This window comes from Gymnoscopelus braueri (assembly GCF_963280865.1).
Source record: "Gymnoscopelus braueri genome assembly, chromosome: 18".
NCBI classification, from domain to species: domain Eukaryota; kingdom Metazoa; phylum Chordata; class Actinopteri; order Myctophiformes; family Myctophidae; genus Gymnoscopelus; species Gymnoscopelus braueri.
The window spans coordinates 2347018-2365980 of record NC_137618.1 but is presented as its reverse complement, the minus strand read 5'-3'; the positions used below and the strand labels follow the sequence as shown (position 1 = coordinate 2365980).

The following is an 18963-nucleotide window of genomic DNA, read 5'->3' as shown; positions in this document are numbered from 1 at the left end:
CTTGAAATGGGACATTCTGCACAATGAGTACTTTTACTTTTGGTACTTTAAGTACATTTTGAATTCCGGACTTTTAACTGTAACAGAGTATTTCTATATTGCAGAATTGATACAAAGCAAAAACATACGAGTCATCTGGCACTGAAGCCTGGTTGATACTTCACTCCTCCGACCTAGAAGACGAGGAAAACGAAAACATTCCAAAATAGAAGCACGGCCCACACATCAGGCCCATCTGACACATTCTGATTAAGATTTTTACCAGACAAAATATGTCGGCTTCCAAAATGTGTGTGAGAGCGTGCAATCAATAATTCATGAATAAATAAATCATATTGCTCAGTGAGTCATTTGTCAACGCTGTGGGTCTGGAACGGCTTTTTATGAGTTCATCACAGATAGGTGAGTGTTAGGATTCCACTGAAACAGAGGTAGGGAGGGGGCATAGCTGAATGGTTAGAGAGCCCGTCTGGGAAGACAAAGGTCACAAGTTTGATTCCAGCCCTCAGAGAGAGATTAATACAAACAATGACAATGCATCTACATATTTACACGTACCATATCTATCCGGTGTGGTAAATACCTGAGGTTAGACGTATCAGGTGTGTGAGCAGAGCAACAGATAAGGTGATGACGTAAGTTAAGGTGCAAGAATAATAAATATCAGCGTGTTGTACATGGGATTAACCCATTAACACATTCCATGCCAGAGTTTAATCTCATAATGTACTCACCAGTGCCAGCGTTTTATTGTTGTTTTTTAGTTTTTTTCATGTCGCCACAGACCTCGCTAAATAAGTTAAAAGTGCGCGTTCATTTGGTTCTAAACACACAGCGGATCCGTGAGAAACGGGCAGCGAAAACAGTTTCCAAATCCGTGCCGCCATCTTGAAGCTACAGCCGATACACGGTAAACAGTGATCAGCGAGGAGAAAAACAACAACCAGAGAAAATCGAGTTTTAAACAGGATCCCAGACAGGAAGCGGATACGATCGAAAAAACCGGAACCCGAATAATTCCGTTTCCGACCGGAAACCGGAAACGGAAATGGATCAAAAAAATTCGGAAAGTGCACCTGGGGCACTTAACATGGGAATCGGCGGTTCGCGTAGATCTACGCGACTGGCACGCTGCGGCTTTAAATAGGTTCGCGTAGATCTACGCGACTGGCATGCAATGTGTTAAGACCGGGAATGCATCCGTGTAACCACTTTAGCCTTTATTCCATAGTGCTATGAGCTTGTAGATCTTTTTTTTTTTTATGTGTGCAAATAATTTTTTACTGAAATCTTTGCTTCTGAGGGGTCCCCGGAACAACATATATTGAGATGGGGGTCCCCCGCCAAATAGCCTACGTATCATTTCGGGGGTCCTTGACTTGATAAAGTTTGAAAACCACTGATTATAGCAACATAGGTTAGGATTTAGAAGACATTTGTAGAATCCCCCCAGAAGCAAAGATTTGAGTTACAAATGTTCACTTTAAAAATATAATATATATATTCAAAGATTTGCAAACATTTTCATGATTATTTTTGTTTAAATAGTAGATCTACAAGCTCAGAGTGCGGCACTCGGTGCCGCGCTATGAGCTTGTAGATCTGCTATTTTGAACATTTAATTTATATTAAAAAACCTAAACTCTTCAATGCAAGCTGCTCACCAAGACTAAAGTATTAGATAGACTCGTCTACTGCTTTAATGGAAGCCTTATTTGAACGCTGATGTTCTAAGTGTGACAAAAGGCTTTCATAACGGAATTATTGTGTGATTAATTTCTTTGTTGAATGAACTCAACGACCAGCTTCACCGGGGAAACAAAAGAAAGTAGTTAACTCATTCAAACCGGGAACGCATCAGTGTAACCACTTTATCCATATCTTATACATTGGCTATTCAAAAATAGCAGATATACAAGCTCATCGATTTTTGAAAAATCTTGAACATTATTTTTTTACATTTTGTGCAAATATTTGGATATATATATTTTTAAAGGGAAAAAGTTTGACTCAAACCTTTGCTTTTGTGGGGGGTCCCTGGAATAACATATTTTCAGATGGGGGTCCGCGGCCGAATACATACATGCAAAAGGTTCTAAGCACCACTGATATTACAGAAACATATTTTTTTTCAGAAAACTGTTAGGATTTAGAAGACATTTAATCCCTCAGAAGCAAAGATTTGAGTTACAAATGTTCGCTCTAAAACATATATATATATATTCAAAGATTTGCACACATGATTTAAAAAAAATAGCAGATCTACAAGCTCATAGCGCGGCACTCGGTGCCGCGCTATGAGCTTGTAGATCTGCTATTTTTTTGAATAGCCAAACAAATCTATAAAATGACACAGATGCGTTCCTGGACTGAATGAGTTAAGTTGCCTCAGTCCTTGTACATCAGCATTGTTTGACATAATGACATAAAGGTGATAATAACGCCGGGTTGTATTTTTATCTTTGCGTTCCTTGTCAGAGACAAATGAAGCCTCTCTGGGGAGTTAGACACTCTAATGTAAAACCAGAGGCAGACGATGTGAACAAATTGACGACACGTCTGCAGTATCACACACACCATTAAGGCTTTGAAGAATCCTCTCCCTTCTCCAACTTGGTGCAAAATTCAGCCGCTAGACCAGTGGTTCTCAAACATTTTCATGTCAAGGACCCTCATATATATTTGGCCACGGACCCCCATCTCAAAATATGTTGTGTCAGGGACCCCCCAAGAATAGAATCGTTGTGTTAACAAATTAAAAATTATTAAAAAATCATTGAGATTTTTCAAATAATTTCAAATGGCAGATCTACAAGAACTACAAGCTTGTAGATCTGCTATTTCATTACTTGTACTTCTACTGCACTACATCTCAGAGGCAAATACTGTACTTTTACTCCACTACAATTATTTGAATACTTTAGTCATTAGTTACTTTGTAGATTTTGATTATTATTACAAAACATACATTAACCACTTCAGCCCTATATACATTTCCGCCATTTGAAAATAGCTGATCTACAAGCTCACAATGCGTCGCGATGCGACGCATTGTGAGCTTGTATTTTCTAAAGATTTGTACACATTTTATACATTTGAAAACTGGTGAAACGGGACATTTTGGTACTTTAAGTACATTTTGATACCAATACTGTTGTACTCTTACTCAAATAAATGTGGAATACCGGACTTTAACAAGAGTATTTCTACATTGCAGTAATGATGCTTTTACTTAAAGGTAGGGTAAGTGATATTTTTTGGTTAAAACAAAAAGTATTTTGTTAAAAGGTTAAAGCATTATATTCTGATAGTAATCATTGCTATAAAGTGTTTTTTCAGTAACAGATATCTCCCCGTCTCTCCAGCTCTTTAATAAACAGAAAATACGTTTTTCGGTAGGTGTCAAAATCTCAGCCAATCAGGAGAAAGTACCCATTCTTAAGCTTAATTTGTATATTATGTATTTGTATATATGTGTTCCAGTTCCAATTTTGCATGCTCATGTCTTAGTGTCATCACTTCCCATTTCACTTGTTTAATCTGTATCCTGATTGAGTTCTCTGTCCTGGTTGGATAAAATTGGAAATTAAACTGAAACTGAAACGAAAATGCATTTTCTGTTTAATAAAGAGGTGGAGAGACAAGGAGACTCCTAATACTGAACAAACACTCTATAGCTATGAGTACTATCAGAATGTAGAGCTATTTAACAATTATTTTAACCAACGCAAATCACTTACCCTACCTTTAAGTAAAACATGTGAGTACTTTTACCACCACAGCCTTATAGATCCAAAGGCAGGTTATTTTGGTTGTTCCTATCCTAAAACCAGCCTGGGGGCAAACTGATCTTCTACAGCCCTGGACACCAAAGCTTCTGGAACAGCGTGCCTCAGGATCTAAAGGATATCGAGCCAAGTCTGTGTCTGCTTTGAAATCACTTCTGAAGATGTACTTTTTATGTCAAGACCTTTTATTTATCTCATCTTTTTACTGCTCCTCTTTTATCCACACATAATCTCCATGTATGCTTTTTTCTTTAAGTCTATTTGATGTTCGTTTTATCTTTAGATTATCTTTCACAATCTTTATCCCATTCATGTGATGTTGCTGTAATTATTGACCTTATTTTTTTGAAAAGCACCTTGGAATCATGTTTCAAGAAGTGTTACAAAAATAAAGTTTGAGAGAGATGGAGAGACAATTAGCAGATCTACAAGCTCACAACGTGTCGCAAAGCAACACTTTTTATACATTTGGAAACTTTGGAGACATTCTGCAAAATGAGTACTTTTACTTTCAGTACTTAAGTATATTTTAACGCAAATACTGATGGACTTTTGTCCATAAGTATTTGCGTGATAGATGTGAGAATGGAGGGAGAGAGAGAAAGTATGGAGGGGAGGGAGGGAGGGATTTTTAAAGCGAACATTTGCAACTCAAACCTTTGCTTCTGGGAGGTCCCTGGAAAAAAATATTTTACAAATGTTCGCAAGCTCATAGCACGGCAGCTTGTATATCTGTTATTTGAGAATATCCAAAGCAATCTAAAAGTGACACAGGGGGGGGGGGGGGGTTCTGCCTGTAGCATCAAAGCCAAAATAGGAGCTGATGAGTAGCTACACCTGAAACACACAAACTGGGCTGCGAGGCGCTTTGGAGAGTTATTGAGCATCAGCAAAGTGCCTCAAAATGTGAAATGTAAATCTGTGATGTTGCATCTCTGCATCCATCCAGCTCCTCCTGACACCTTCATTATATCATCTCCCCAGCCAGATCCCGCCCCGGGTTATTTATTTTTTTTACCACCGTCTTTCAATCTGTATTTCAAGCTATATTTCTTCCAACCATATCATTAGTGGTGGAAAAAAGTACTCATATTTGTATTAATATTGCAATGTAGAAATACTCTGTTACAAGTAAACGTCCGGAGTTAATCATTTACTTGAGTAAAAGTACAAAAGTATTGGTATCAAAATGCACTTAAAGTACCAAAAGTAAAAGTACTCAGAATGTCCTGTTTCACAAGTTTTCAAATGTATAAAAATCTTTTGAAAATAGCAGATCTACAAGCTCACAATGCGTCGCATTGTGAGCTCATTGATCTGCTATTTTCCAATGGCCGAAATGTACATAGGGCTGAAGTGGTTAATGTATGTTTTGTAATAATAATCACATCTACACAACATTAATGACCAGCCATTACCCCCAGAAGGCCAGCGTTTCATCTACGCAGATGACCTCTGCATCTCTACGCAGATGACCTCTGCATCACCACCTAACAAGTAGACTTCCAGAAAATTGAGCCTGTCCTTGAAAGTGCCCTCCAAGAAATGTCAACCTACTACAATAACAACCACCTGAAACCCAACCCATCAAAAACCCAACTATGCAGCTTCCACCTGAGGAACCGAGATGCTAAAAAAGAACTGAGCGTCACCTGGGAGGATGGCCACAAACTGTCCAACCACACGCATCCCATGTATCTTGGTGTTACACTGGATAGGACACTCTCCTTCAAGAAACACCTGGAGAACACCAAAGCCAAGGTCAACACCCGCAACAACATCCTGCGCAAACTAGTGAACTCCAAGTGGGGAGCAGATCCACCAACAATCCGTGCAACTGCCATGGCCCTGTGTTTCTCCACAGCAGAGTATGCCTGCTCAAGCTGGAGCCGATCAGGCCATACCAAACTGGTCGACACAGCCTTGAACGACACCTGCCGCATCATCACGGGATGCGTCAAGACAACGCCTAACCCGTGCCTTTATGCGCTCGCCGGCATCTCTCCCCCGCACATCAGACGACTAGGTATCGCTCAAGATGAACGGAGAACACAGGAGACAGACATCAGACACCCAAACAAGCAGCAAGGACCAACATCTGGGAAGATGAATGGCAAAGTAACAACACACCAGCTCTTGAATGGCTGGACAGAGGGATCATACCAACGGAAAGCCTCGCTAGTGGCCACGACCTTGGCTGGACAACCTGGAAGTCACTAAATAGACTGCGTGTGGAACAGGGGAGGTGCAAAGCGCTGATGAAAGCCTGGAATTACACAGCAGAAGACACGTGCAGCTGTGGATCAGAGCAGACAATGTCCCACCTGCTGGAATGTACATAAGAAGAAGCCCACAGTCGCTTATAATAAGCGGACATGGCAACGCTGCCCCCACCCCCGGGTGCCAGTCACCCATATCACCCATCACATCACCATTCCATTATCTCTTTTCATTGCATATATCCTGTCTTCAAGGTGTGGTCCATCCTACATCTCCACTGCATCAGTCACACTGCTGTTTCCAGATAACGTCTGCTAGCGCTCTGATTCCTCCGAGGCAGAGGAGCGCTGAAAATAAAATGGATAATATGAGAGAAATATTCTATGACAGGTTGGATAATGAAGCGGTTAGCCAAACTGAGCAGAGTAACGCTGTATTTTTAACTCGCGAGATGGTGATAATAGTTATTGTCCATGACGGAGGCGCGCCGACTCAGCAGACCTTCGACTCGCGCCGAGGAGGCACGCCCGAGCGCCTCCAGGCGCGAGTGCCCTCGCCGACCGGCCGATGGTCTGCTAGTCGACTCAGCGCCGTCCAAGTTGTAAACCGATAGGGGGAGAATAGATCTTTTCATGGGTTATTATCCAAGACACTCTCTATGTGCATGCGTGCGTGCATGTGTGTGTGTGTGTGTGTGTGGGGGGGGCTCTAGTGTGGCTTGCATTGCCCTCTAGTGTTGGTTCTACAGAATTGCCTAGTAACAGGTGTGTTGCTTACATATAGACAGATTAACGTCACCAGTCGCAATCAAAGTGAATCGATAACAAAGGGGGAAGCAAGCGGGGGTGAAAACGAGCGCTCCTTTTTCAATTTCCCTGGATTTCCAATTTCCCTGTAACATATATGCCGGGGGTTTAAGTGGTTCAGTCATTGCTTGGCTGTTTAAATTCTCCACTACACTGGAATGAGTCTGGACACAGTGGATAGGATGATGCTTGGAGCTCTAATCTATAGAGTTGTTTTAAGTCCAGAGTTAGATGAACCATTTTGTCTCCAGAGTCTCTCGCTTCGCAAAAAGTCAAGTCTAGCCTGTGATTTCACTCCAGCTGAACTATTGGCTCAAATGAGCTCATCCAAGAGAATTGGTTTAGAGTGAAAGCAAAGCAAGTCAATATTTGAAGTCCAAAATAATAAGTGGTGGAAAAAGTACTCAAATGTCTTACTTAAGTAAAAGTATCAGTACTGCAACGTAGAAGTACTCTGTTACAAGTGAAAGTCCGGAATTCAAAATTTACTTGAGTAAAAGTACAAAAGTATTGGTATCAAAATGTACTTAAAGTACCAAAAGTAAAAGTACTAACATTTTTGAAAATAGCAGATCTACAAGCGATGCGACGCGTTGTGAGCTTGTAGATCGGCTATTTTCAAATAGCCTAGGTATAAAATAGGGCTGAAGTGGTTAATGTATGTTTTATAATGTAATAATTTATATCTGCAAAGTAACTAGTAACTAAAGTTTCCAAATAATTTTAGTGGAGTAAAAGTACAATATCTGCCTCTGAGATGTAGTGGAGAAGAAGTAAAAGTACAGACAATTGGAAATACTCCAGTAAAGTAAAAGTACCTTAAAATTGTACTTAAGTACAGTACTTGAGTAAATGTACTTAGTTACTTTACAGCACTGAAAATAATAAGCCGGCAATGACCAAACAAAAGGGAGTTTCTATTTGTGGGAGTCCATTTTTCTTTAGAACAAATGACAGAAAAGAGAAGAGCACTTACCACTTACCCTTCTCCTTTTCTACATTTATTAAGAGTAAATATGAGCCACCGTTTATGTAATCGTTTAATTAGGAAGATTATTCATTAATGAACTTTTCAGACAGGGTTCTTTTCACAGCTGGGTACATTTAATTTATCTGATAAGAAATGAGTTCAGCAGAAATAATATCCGACTCTCAATGTGCTTTTACAAACCAGTGAGCAGCCAGAGGATGTGGATGAGAATATAAAACCTGTGATTCTGTTTCGTTATCGTCGGGCAGATACCTCTTATCTCCATATTCTAACTTGATCATACTACCACGCAGTGGTGGAAAAAATACTTTTTTTTTACTTAAGTAAAAGTAGCAATTACTCTGTTACAAGTAAAAGTTTGACTTGAGTAAAAGCACAAAAAGTATTGGCATCAAATTGTACTTAAAGTACCAAAAGTAAGAGTACTCATTATGCAGAATGTCCCATTACGCAGTTTTGAAATTAAAAAAAATTGTAGTAGAGTAGAAGTAAAAGTATTGGAAATTGGAAATACTCAAGTGAAGTACAGATACCTCAAAATTGTACTAAAAAAGTACAGTAGTTGAGTAAATATACAGATAGAATCTGGGGGCGTTAACTTAGAGAGGTACCGAGAGGTGCCTAGGGCTATCCACAGTCTTTTGAAGATCGTGCCAGAATGAATAGGAAACCATAGTTACTTTACACCACTGCTGATTTCCCAAAAGTAATCTGTATATCAGCATTGTAGACAGCAGAAACTACACACACAATGAGGACATCATTTATCTGAACGTTCACTGGCATAGAGATGAGGAACGATGCAGTAATTAGCTTTGAGATATCTAAGCTGTTGAATGGTATTTCTGCCAAGTTTCTACACATAGTTTGTTGTGTTGTAAAGCAGAATGCTAACATTAACTGCCCACTCCTATGATAAGGATAAGGATAAATCCTTTTAACAGGACGTTCATGAAAGTCCTTGCGGGCTTGTTTTCAATGAGGGCCTGTGAGCAATTAGGGGTTAAGAGTCTTGCTCAGGGACAAATTTCATTTCATCGACACTGCTGGCCTGGTCTGGAATCGTACCTGTGGAAACCAGGGCCTCTGGCTCCCTAGGCGGGCTCACTAACCACTCAGCTATGGCAGCTATGGCAGCTATGGCCGCCCCCTAATGAAGTAAAATTAACTATGTCCTATCTCATTCAAACATCAACTCACCTCAAAAGGCATTAAAAAGCAAAACCTCATACCTCTCAAAACAAACTGGTCAGGTTACTATAGACCTCACACCTACTCACCTAAGCCCTGTTCATGATGCTAGGGTGATCCCATTTCAGAAGTTTTCAAATGTATACAAAATGTATTAAAATCTTTTGAAAATAGCAGATCTACAAGCCTTGTAGATCTGCTATTTTCAAATGGCCGAAATGAATATGGGGCTGAAGTGGCCTTTAGTGTTGCCATATTTTGCAAGAGAAATAAGCAAACCAGGTCTATGAAAACAAGCCCAAAAGAAGTGACTATAGAGGCCACATGAGCATTTTAACCTATATATTGGCTATTTGAAAATAGCAGGTCTAAAAGTAGATGTACATTTAAAAAAAAAATCACAACACAAAAAATCGGATGGGGGTCTGTGCTATACATATTAATTTGCGGGTCCTTAATTATTGATTCAACAATAATAAGCCCAAATAAGCAACTACACTTTTAAAAACAAGCCCAAAAACAGCACACAGGAAAAACTACTTTACAGGGAAAACGAGCCCAAAGTCGCTTATAATAAGCAGACATGGCAACACTGCTGGCCTTCCAGTATATCATTGACAATCCTGCCTTTAATGCTTGGATCTGCACAGAGAAGCAGCCTGACAGGTTTAAAGAGCTGCTGATGGCTGATGGTATAGCCTCACATCCCGGGCCGTGTAGGACCCAACATTCTCTCGTAAAGCTCACAAACCTGAAAGAGAATCTGCTGCCTCGTCCAAATTGGATTTTCCATATAAAAGGCGCCTGACGTTGAGAACACACACACACACACACACACACACACAACAGCCAGGACATTGATACACGTGTTGGAGCGACCCGTTGAGGAGGAGAACCGATCAGCCGTTTGGGAACCACTGGTATAGACCATATTCACACGGCGGCCATTTTGGAATTTAACATTGAAAGTGCCACCCCGTTGCCGTGGCAACCGGGATGGCACTTCATTGACTTAATAGCAACCTGGCCGCCGTGTGAATATGGTCTATTGTAAGTGTATTGCAGATGTGAAGATCCACATATACCAGCTCAGACAGTGTGATGGAGAACCGATGTGATGTGATTGGCTAGCTGGCACGTCCTATACTGCCTCTGATTGGCCGAGCTCGTACATGCTTTATAATGTTGTTTTTTTTAATGCTGTCGTGGGTCTACTTAATAAACACAACGCAGGGAGGCGGGACATGGGAAGTGGGGAAGAGAGAAGCTAAAGTTTTAAAAAAAAAGATTGAAAATGTTTAACGGCAACGCCGGTCAGAGCCGATTAACGCATGTTTCCGTGGGAGCATACTGCATTTGGGCGTACCTTTGAAAACTCTCTGCAACACACTTAAACTGCCAGGGGTTTTCTAAAACAGTTTGCAGCCTCTGCCAGCATTTTTAACGATTTCATACCTTTTCAAGTCGTCACAGAATCTCCAGTATGATTGATCCCCTGATGGTTGCTAATCACTGAAGGTTTTCAGGTGTGGTTTCAAAAACGTCAAGAAGTCATCGCGACCTCGTTGACATTTGTTGTTTGAAAATTTGAATTTCACTAAAAAATACATAGGAAAACATAGGAACATTTTGATTTTTTTTCCCGTTTATTTTTTAACATTGAAGTGAATGGAACAGCAAATCTTTGGATCGCGTTATCTCCTGGTTCTTTGTGAAGAACGGAAAAACGGAAAAACCCAAAAAATAAAGAATAATTTTAGAAATGTTTAAAAATATATATATTCAATTATTTTTTAAGAAAAGTTTATAAAGGTTTTTGGCAGGAAAAGAGTTAAAGGAGCACTTCACCCCTGGAAGAAGTTTTCGGTCTTTTAATGAAGTTTAGGAGTCAAGAAACAAGATCCTGGGTTTTTTTTGTGAATAATCTGTGTTTTTAGATATCTAGTAATCTTTGCAATATTCGTGACGTTATTTGCATCATGAGAGATTGGTCTCATTCCTTTCCGCACTACATGTCTCGGCGTGTCTCAGTCAGACCATCTCAAAAGACAGCCCCAATGGGGTGTCCGTAACACTTTGTTCAACCTTCTTTCGCCACTCGGCCACTCCCATTAGCTGCGGCCAGCGGCCCTTTCAGAGTGAGGCATTACTTTACCTGAGTTATCTTCTGATAGTTGTACTTGAATGTTGACATGAAATAATAATCCTGTGTAGTGTTTCATAAGCGCAAGCTTGAAAAAAAAAATACAGCGTGGAGTAGCAGCGCTGGTAAACAAACACCGTCACGAAAGGCTAGGATCATAATACCAAGGATGTGACAGTGATGTCAATACTATGCGACACGGAAGTGAAACTGCATGAAGATACTTATATGTCCCAGTGATATGACATCACTAACGAATCCTTGGACATAATATGTAACTAGATGAACGTTTGCGAGGACAGCCAGTGTTGCCAGATATTGTGAGAGAAATAAGCAGCCAGGTCTATGAAAACAAGCCCAAAAGAAAAATAACTATGCCAAGAGCACTTTACCTAGACATGGGATATTATATATTTGAAAATTGCTGATCTACAAGCTCACAACGCTTCGCAACCCATTGTGAGCTTGTAGATCTGCTATTTACAAAAAAATCTTGAGGGGGAAAAAGTCCAAAATGTGGATTTTTTGCAAAATATTTTTATTTGCTTTTCAAAATGTGGAATATTTTTGACACATATTTGTTAGGGGCTCCCTGCCACAAATTATAATTTCAGATGGGGGTCTGTGGAAAAATACATGAACATGTTTGAGAACCACTGGTTTAAACAGCAATCAAAACATTTGGAAACAAGCCCAAATATCAACTACATTTTAGAAAGAAGCCGCTTATAATAAGCAGACATGGCGACACTGGCATGCTGTTTGGCTGTTATTGTTGGAGATCACACCCACATGGAACCTCCCCTGCCACAAGGCACCAAAGCATTCTGGGAGTTGAAGTTATAGGCAGTGATACGCTGTGGTCCCCCTGTGGTCCCCCCTGTGGTCACCCCTGGAACTTCTTCCAGGGGTGAAGTGCTCCTTTAAGCAACGTTATATTTGCCCGGGACCAGACAGCGGTACCAGCGGGTACATGATGGGAGAGTGGATTGACTGTCAAGGGACCCTGGATACCACCTTCCCAAATACACAAAAAAGGTAAAGAGGGTCCTGAAAGGGGCTAAGGGTGGGTGGTGATCAGTATATCACATACAACAGCTCCTCTGACAACAACAACATCATCTACATCCCCAGCTGGCATCATTCCTGAGAAGACCTGGTGCCCGTAACAACCGTTCATAATGTAATAGTCCTATTAGGGAAAACAATAATATACTTCAGGCTCTTTGGGGACACACAGCCATTATGGAAACATCTTAAAGTAATACAATATCTAAAGTAATAAAAATTTTATTGTGCGCCATTCAAACCTTTGATATTTGAAATTTCACCACCTGTGTTGTGCTTCAAGCTATAGAGACCAAAATGACGCTTTTGTTTAAAACGCGACAAAAACAAAGTTAAAATGCATTTCGATCCTTTAGAACAGTGGTTGTCAACCAGTGGTCCGGGGACCACCAGTGGTCCTTGAGGGGGTACCAGGGGGACCCCAGCAAAATTAGTTGACATAGCGTCACAATCATTTTAACCACTTAGCTTTGGCTATTCAAAAATAGCAGGTATACAAGCTCATAGCGCGGCACCGAGTGCCGCGCTATGAGCTTGTAGATCTGCTATTTTTTAAATGTCTTGAAAATGTGTGCATATCTTTGAACATATATATTTTTTAAAGCAAACGTTTTTAACTCAAATCTTTGCTTCTGGGGGGTCCCTGGCACAACATTTTCCGATGGGGGTCCGCGGCCAAAGGTATATCAATTTAGGGGTCCTTGGCACTCTCGCTCTCTCTCCCACTAAGGTCTGGTGATTTGTATTGTTCCTTGTTTTGTATTTTATTTTTATTCTTATAGCAAAAATAGCCGATCTACAAGCTCACGTGTGGCAATGCAACACGTTGTGAGCTATTGTCATTCAAGTTATTGAAGATTTGTTTAAGTATAAAATAAGGCTTAAGTGATTAAAACCATATCGACCATATCACAATTTATTATGTCTAAAAATCCCAGTTGATACTGTATCTAATATATCAGTGTCAACATAATATGGATGTATTGTCAAAACATGTCAATAAAGGAAGCAATCAGCTGTGACAGTTTGTTTACAAGCCGCTCTGATCTCCTGCATGCACTACTAAGAGTCTCTCTCTCTCTCTCTCTCTCTCTCTCTCTCTCTCTCTCTCTCTCTCTCTCTCTCTCTCTCTCTCTCTCTCTCTCTCTCTCTCTCTCTCTCTCTCTCTCTCTCTCTCTCTCTCTCTCTCTCTCTCTCTCTCTCTCTCTCTCAGTAAAAGTAGCAATACCACAATATACAAGTACAAGGCCTGTGTTACTTGAATAAAAGTACAAAAGTATTGATATCAAAATATACTTAAAGTACCAAAAAGTACTAATGTTTGAAAGCTGTTTGAATAGCCGATCTACAAACTCAACGGGTCGATTCGACGCTTTGTGAGCTTGTAGATCGGCTATGTTCAAATAGCCTAAGTATAAAATAGGGCTAAAGTGGTTAATGTATGTTTTATAATGCAATATATTTATATCTGCAAAGTAATTAATAACTAACATTTTCAAATAATTGTAGTGGAGTAAAAGTACAATATTTGCCCCAGAGATGTACTGGAGTAGAAATTAAAAGTACTGCAAATTGGAAATACTCTAGTAAAGTAAAAAGTAACTCAACATTGTACTTAAATACAGTACTTAGTTACTTTCCACCAGTGTCTTCCTCTCCCTGTTCTGTTTCATTCAATGTGTAAACTGACTGACTTACTCCTGGAGATCTAGTCATTTGCAGTGGTGGGAAAAGTACTCAAATTCTTTACTTAAGTAAAAGTACCAAGTACTAAGACTGCAATATAAAAAATACTCTGTTACAAGTAAAAGTCCGGAATTAAAAATGTACTTGAGTAAAAGTACAAAAGTATTGGCATCAAAATGTACTTAAAGTACCAAAAGTAAAAGTACTAAATATTTGAAAATAGCAGATCTACAAGCTCACAACGCGGTTCGCCTCTGAGATGTAGTGGAGTAGAAGCAAAAGTATGGAAATTGGAAACACTCAAATAAAGTACATATACCTCAAAATTGTACTTAAGTACAGTACTTAAGTAAATGTACTTAGTTACTTTCCACCACTGGTCATTTGTCCTGAATTCATGCTCTACTGCTACTACAATTTCGCTCCATCTTTCTTTGGAATAATCTCAGCTTTGCCGTCTTTACAGCTGAACTGAAGTTACAATGAATGTTCTGAGTCTTCAGTTTAAAGACGTGGTTTTTGAAAGTGGGAGTCACAGCCCCCCAGGGGGCGCCATGGGGCCAATTGGAAAAGAGAGGAAACATTTAAATATTATGATTTATAGATCAAAAAAACATTACACAACATCTACAAGCTCACAAGCTTAAAGATCAGCTATTTTGTTTGGCTGTTTTCTTTTCATGTTTAAGCCATTTGACAACAGGAGACCTGCATGCAGCCAGAGGCTATGGCTATTTGGGGTTCGCTTGGTCTTTACAGAAACAACATAAATTTTTACATTAATTCAGGATAAACTAAATAAATGACATCTACAATTACAAACACTCAGGGCTGCACATCTCTGACCTCACAACCGTTCTATTTGATCACAACTCTTTACGAAATGACAAAAAAAAACATCACAAAATCTCTCATTTCTCCATGATATGATTTGATTACTTTATAAGAATTGCATCCATTTAAAAAAAGAATCACAACATGTGCCTGGATGAACCGATTCACTCAGCATTAGTAAAATGCTGTGAAACTCAGAGAAACTCAATGTGACGCATTGAGTTTGCAGATTGTTTAGACAAATTTTTAAAGTTTAAGAGACTAAAAGACAACACTTATGCCATATCACAATATTACGATCTCCAAAATCCCAGACAATATCTATAGTTTCACGTCATTTATCAATAGACTGTGTGTATTGCCCAGCTCTACCTGATGGTAAACTATTACCTCTGGTATCAGTGTGAGAACAGTTTAGAAAAAGAAAACACAAAATAATAATCTATAACTTAGCTAGCCTATAATATCACTCATGCATGTCTACCATACTAGGTGACACTGTGCCTCAATCCCCCAAATACAGGAACCCACAACAAGTGTTGCTGTCTGCACACAAACGCCCCTGGACTCAGGGAGGACGCATGCCCATGCAACCGTATACAGCAGGGGTTCTCAAAGTGGGGTCCGGGGACGCTTAGGGGTCCTTGAGGGAGTTCCAGGGGGTCCCCAGCTAAATGATGAATAGTTAGGAACCAAATGGACCCTTACAGGTCTGTAACTCTGAGAGTGTACAAATGGAACCAAATGGACCCGTTAGGGTCCATTTGGTTCCATGTGTACACTCTCAGAGTTAAATTGATTGCACAATATAATTTGGGGTCCCAGAGATATAAATGCCATTACATGGGGGTCCGTAGCCCTAACGCATGTAAAACTGGGGGTCCTTGAAATCAAAATGGTTGAGAATCACTGCTAGAGCCATAAGAATCTTCCCTTATGGGGGTCCCTGGCATATCTTTTCAAATGGGGGTCCGTGGGCTAATAAGTGTCAATTTGGGGGTCCTTGACATGAAAAAGTTTGTGAACCACTGCTATAACAGCTTCAAGGTCTGTAGGCGGACATGGACATTAGATATAGACAGTGTTTTACACTGTGATCACACATGGTGGTGCTCACAGCAGGCTTGGTGCCAGCAGCAGCCAGCACAACCATCTGCACCAAGGGTGATGCAGAGGGCCACTATATCTCCACACTCACTCCAGAGGGCCACGTTGCTGTCGGGCCAACACCTCTCATCTCTGTATTTTAACTTGTTTTCGTAAATTAATGCCGTACTTTGCCATTCTATGTCACACAAAAGTAGCAAAAATAGCCGATCTACAAGCTCAAAACGTGTCGCAGGGCGACGCGTTTTGAGCTTGTAGATTTGAAGAATCTGAATTGAAAAGGTAAAATGTTTATTTAATTTCAAATGCATTTTAGTTAGTTATACTTATGTTAACTTTTTTAAAAGACAATAGAAGTAATAATATATCAGTATTCTGATATTAACCTGCGGGCCGCATTAAGTGAAGTTGGGGGCCACATGTGGCCCCCGGGCCGCCAGTTGCCCATGTATTATCTACAGCCACAACAAGGAAGGATTTAAACACACAGCAGCCACAGCAAGGAGCTCGGTTTAAAATGGATTCATTCTTTTTTTTTTACTTAAGAAATGATTTGATAGCTACTGTACTGCAACCCTCTACATAACGATAAAAACAAGCAACAGGATTGATTGACTCACTTAGTTTTTTCACTAGTAACTTGGAAGTGGACTTGGAACACAGCCTCTGAGCATAGAAGTTAATATTCAGAGATAGCATGCTGCGTTAAGGGAGGAGTGAGGAACCAGGATCAATGCATTTTGCTCCAAGCTAAATGTCTCCAGTGGGACTGAGGGGTTGAAAAGTGATGCATAACCCCGAGGAAGGATTGATGCAGCGGCGTTGAGTCACACACACAAGCACGCACACACACACACACACACACAGTACAGTTACTTCAGGACCATGGACAGCAGCTACAGCTACAGTTACTACAGTATGCACTGTAGTACACACACACACACACACACACACACACACACACACACACACACACACACACACACACACACACACACACACACACACACACACACACACACACACACACACACACACACACACACACACACACACACACACACACACACACACCATCCATCAATGCAGGTTTGGTGCAGGCATTTTTCCAATGGTGGTGATGATGAACAGAACACAACAATGCTTCTAACAGAGCAGCATCAGCATCATCATCATCATCATCATCATCATCATCATCAGCATCATCATCAGCATCATCATCATCAAACACCAGCATGCTGCGCTCCGTTAGACCAGTGGTTCTCAACCTGTGGGTCGGGCCGGGGCGTCACGGCCATTCACTGTGCGTATGATGCAACACCCTCACTCTCACAGATCCGTGATTTCATACCCCCCACTTAAAAAAAAAAAAGATATATATATATATATTTTTTGATAATAAATCGGTAAAATCAGGCAAAAATAAGAATTAAATAACCTAACCCTAACACCCAAATAAAGTAGCCAAAACACACAAAAAACCTAACAAAATCCGCTCAAAAAACGCAACATTTTTAAAATACAGAATTTGTTTACATTTGACAGTTACAAATGTTTTTCACGCTTTTTCAAAAATAGCAGATCTACAAGCTCATAGCGCGGCACTCGGTGCCGCGCTATGAGCTTGTAGATCTGCTATTTTTGAATAGCCAAAGTGTAAAGTCAGGTGTATAGTCCGTCCACCGAAAGTCCATCCCCCCCACCTTCTGAGAGCCCGTGACGTCCCTGGGTCGGGGGCCCCAGGGCGGTCGCCACATGATTTTTTTTTTTTTGGGGGGGGGGTGCTTACAACACCTCACAGTATTTATCTGCGGAACCGAAAATGTAATGCCTCAACTCCTACAATTCCAAGTGCTTATCGGGGTGGGGGTCCCCAGTTCAAATATGATTCTTTTGGGGGGTCGCGGCCAGCCTGAAAAGATTGAGAACTATTGCTCTAGGCTATAATAGTCGCTGCCTGTCCTGGGTTCTACAAAAAAAAAAAGCTGTTGCAGCTTCTTCTGACAAATATCTCATCAATAGTTATGTTTCTGACAACAGGTCAGATATGAGCCCGTCTTTACACACAGACCACAGCAAAGTTAAGACAGCCTTACACAGTCAAAGAGTCCGTCCACACATCATCACCATCATGTTTAAGTGTTATAGATATATGTTCGCGGTGACAGAGAGCAGCTGGTTATAAAACCCCTCACACATAGCCTGTATATATACAGTATAAAACACAAAGGCATTATTGTTTCTCTGCCGTTCATGTTCTGCATTCGACGTGATGTGAATGTAACGTCTCCACTGCGCCAATCCGTGACACGCGGATTCAAACCCACATCATCCACACATAATGAAGGGAAACGGATCATCACAAATATGAAGGAACATCATGATTATTATACATTAAGCATGGACGGTGTGCAGGAGACCGTTGAACCGTTATAGTGGACGGACAGGTCAGGTGGGACACATCACAGCTGTGCGTCAATGCGCAGCGGAGCCGTGCATGTCCATCTGATCCACGCACGGACACGCACGGACACACACACACACACACACACACACACACACACACACACACACACACACACAAACTTTAAGACCGAGACCTGAAAGCGTTTGGCGATCAAACCACGCACTGATGTGTGCATGTTATGACACAAGTTGTGTGTCCATAAAACATATGTATATTATTAATGTATCCATATGTATCCATATAGAACATGTGTATATGTATCCATATGTATCCATATGTATCCATATGTATCCATATAAAACATATGTATATGTATCCATAAAACAGCCTTCAGTCTCTGGAAGAAGAAAGAAAAATCTAAAAACGGATCCTACCTTGATGGTTTTGGTAGATTGGCATTTCACTTGATGCGAGACGGTGGCGGTTTGGTTCATGGTTCCTTCAGCGGACAGAACAGTCCTCTCCACCCCGGTATACAGTCACTGATCAGCGGACAGAACAGTCCTATCCACCCCGGTCCACAGTCACTGATCAGCGGACAGAACAGTCCTATCCACCCCGGTCCACAGTTACTGATCAGCGGACAGAACAGTCCTATCCACCCCGGTCCACAGTCACTGATCAGCGGACAGAACAGTCCTATCCACCCCGGTCCACAGTTA

At 40.7% G+C, this 18963-nt stretch overlaps 1 protein-coding gene across 1 annotated transcript in view; it reads right to left on the bottom strand.

Moving 5' to 3' along the window:
- The window catches only part of LOC308105816 (inactive dipeptidyl peptidase 10-like), a gene marked incomplete at both ends in the record, with an annotated part of 317527 nt that extends 298792 nt beyond the window's left edge, over window positions 1–18735 (bottom strand). The window contains 1 exon segment of the mRNA XM_080456741.1: window positions 18676–18735. Within this exon segment, the coding sequence (XP_080312867.1) occupies window positions 18676–18735 (60 nt within the window).
- Window positions 18736–18963: the final 228 nt, after the last annotated feature.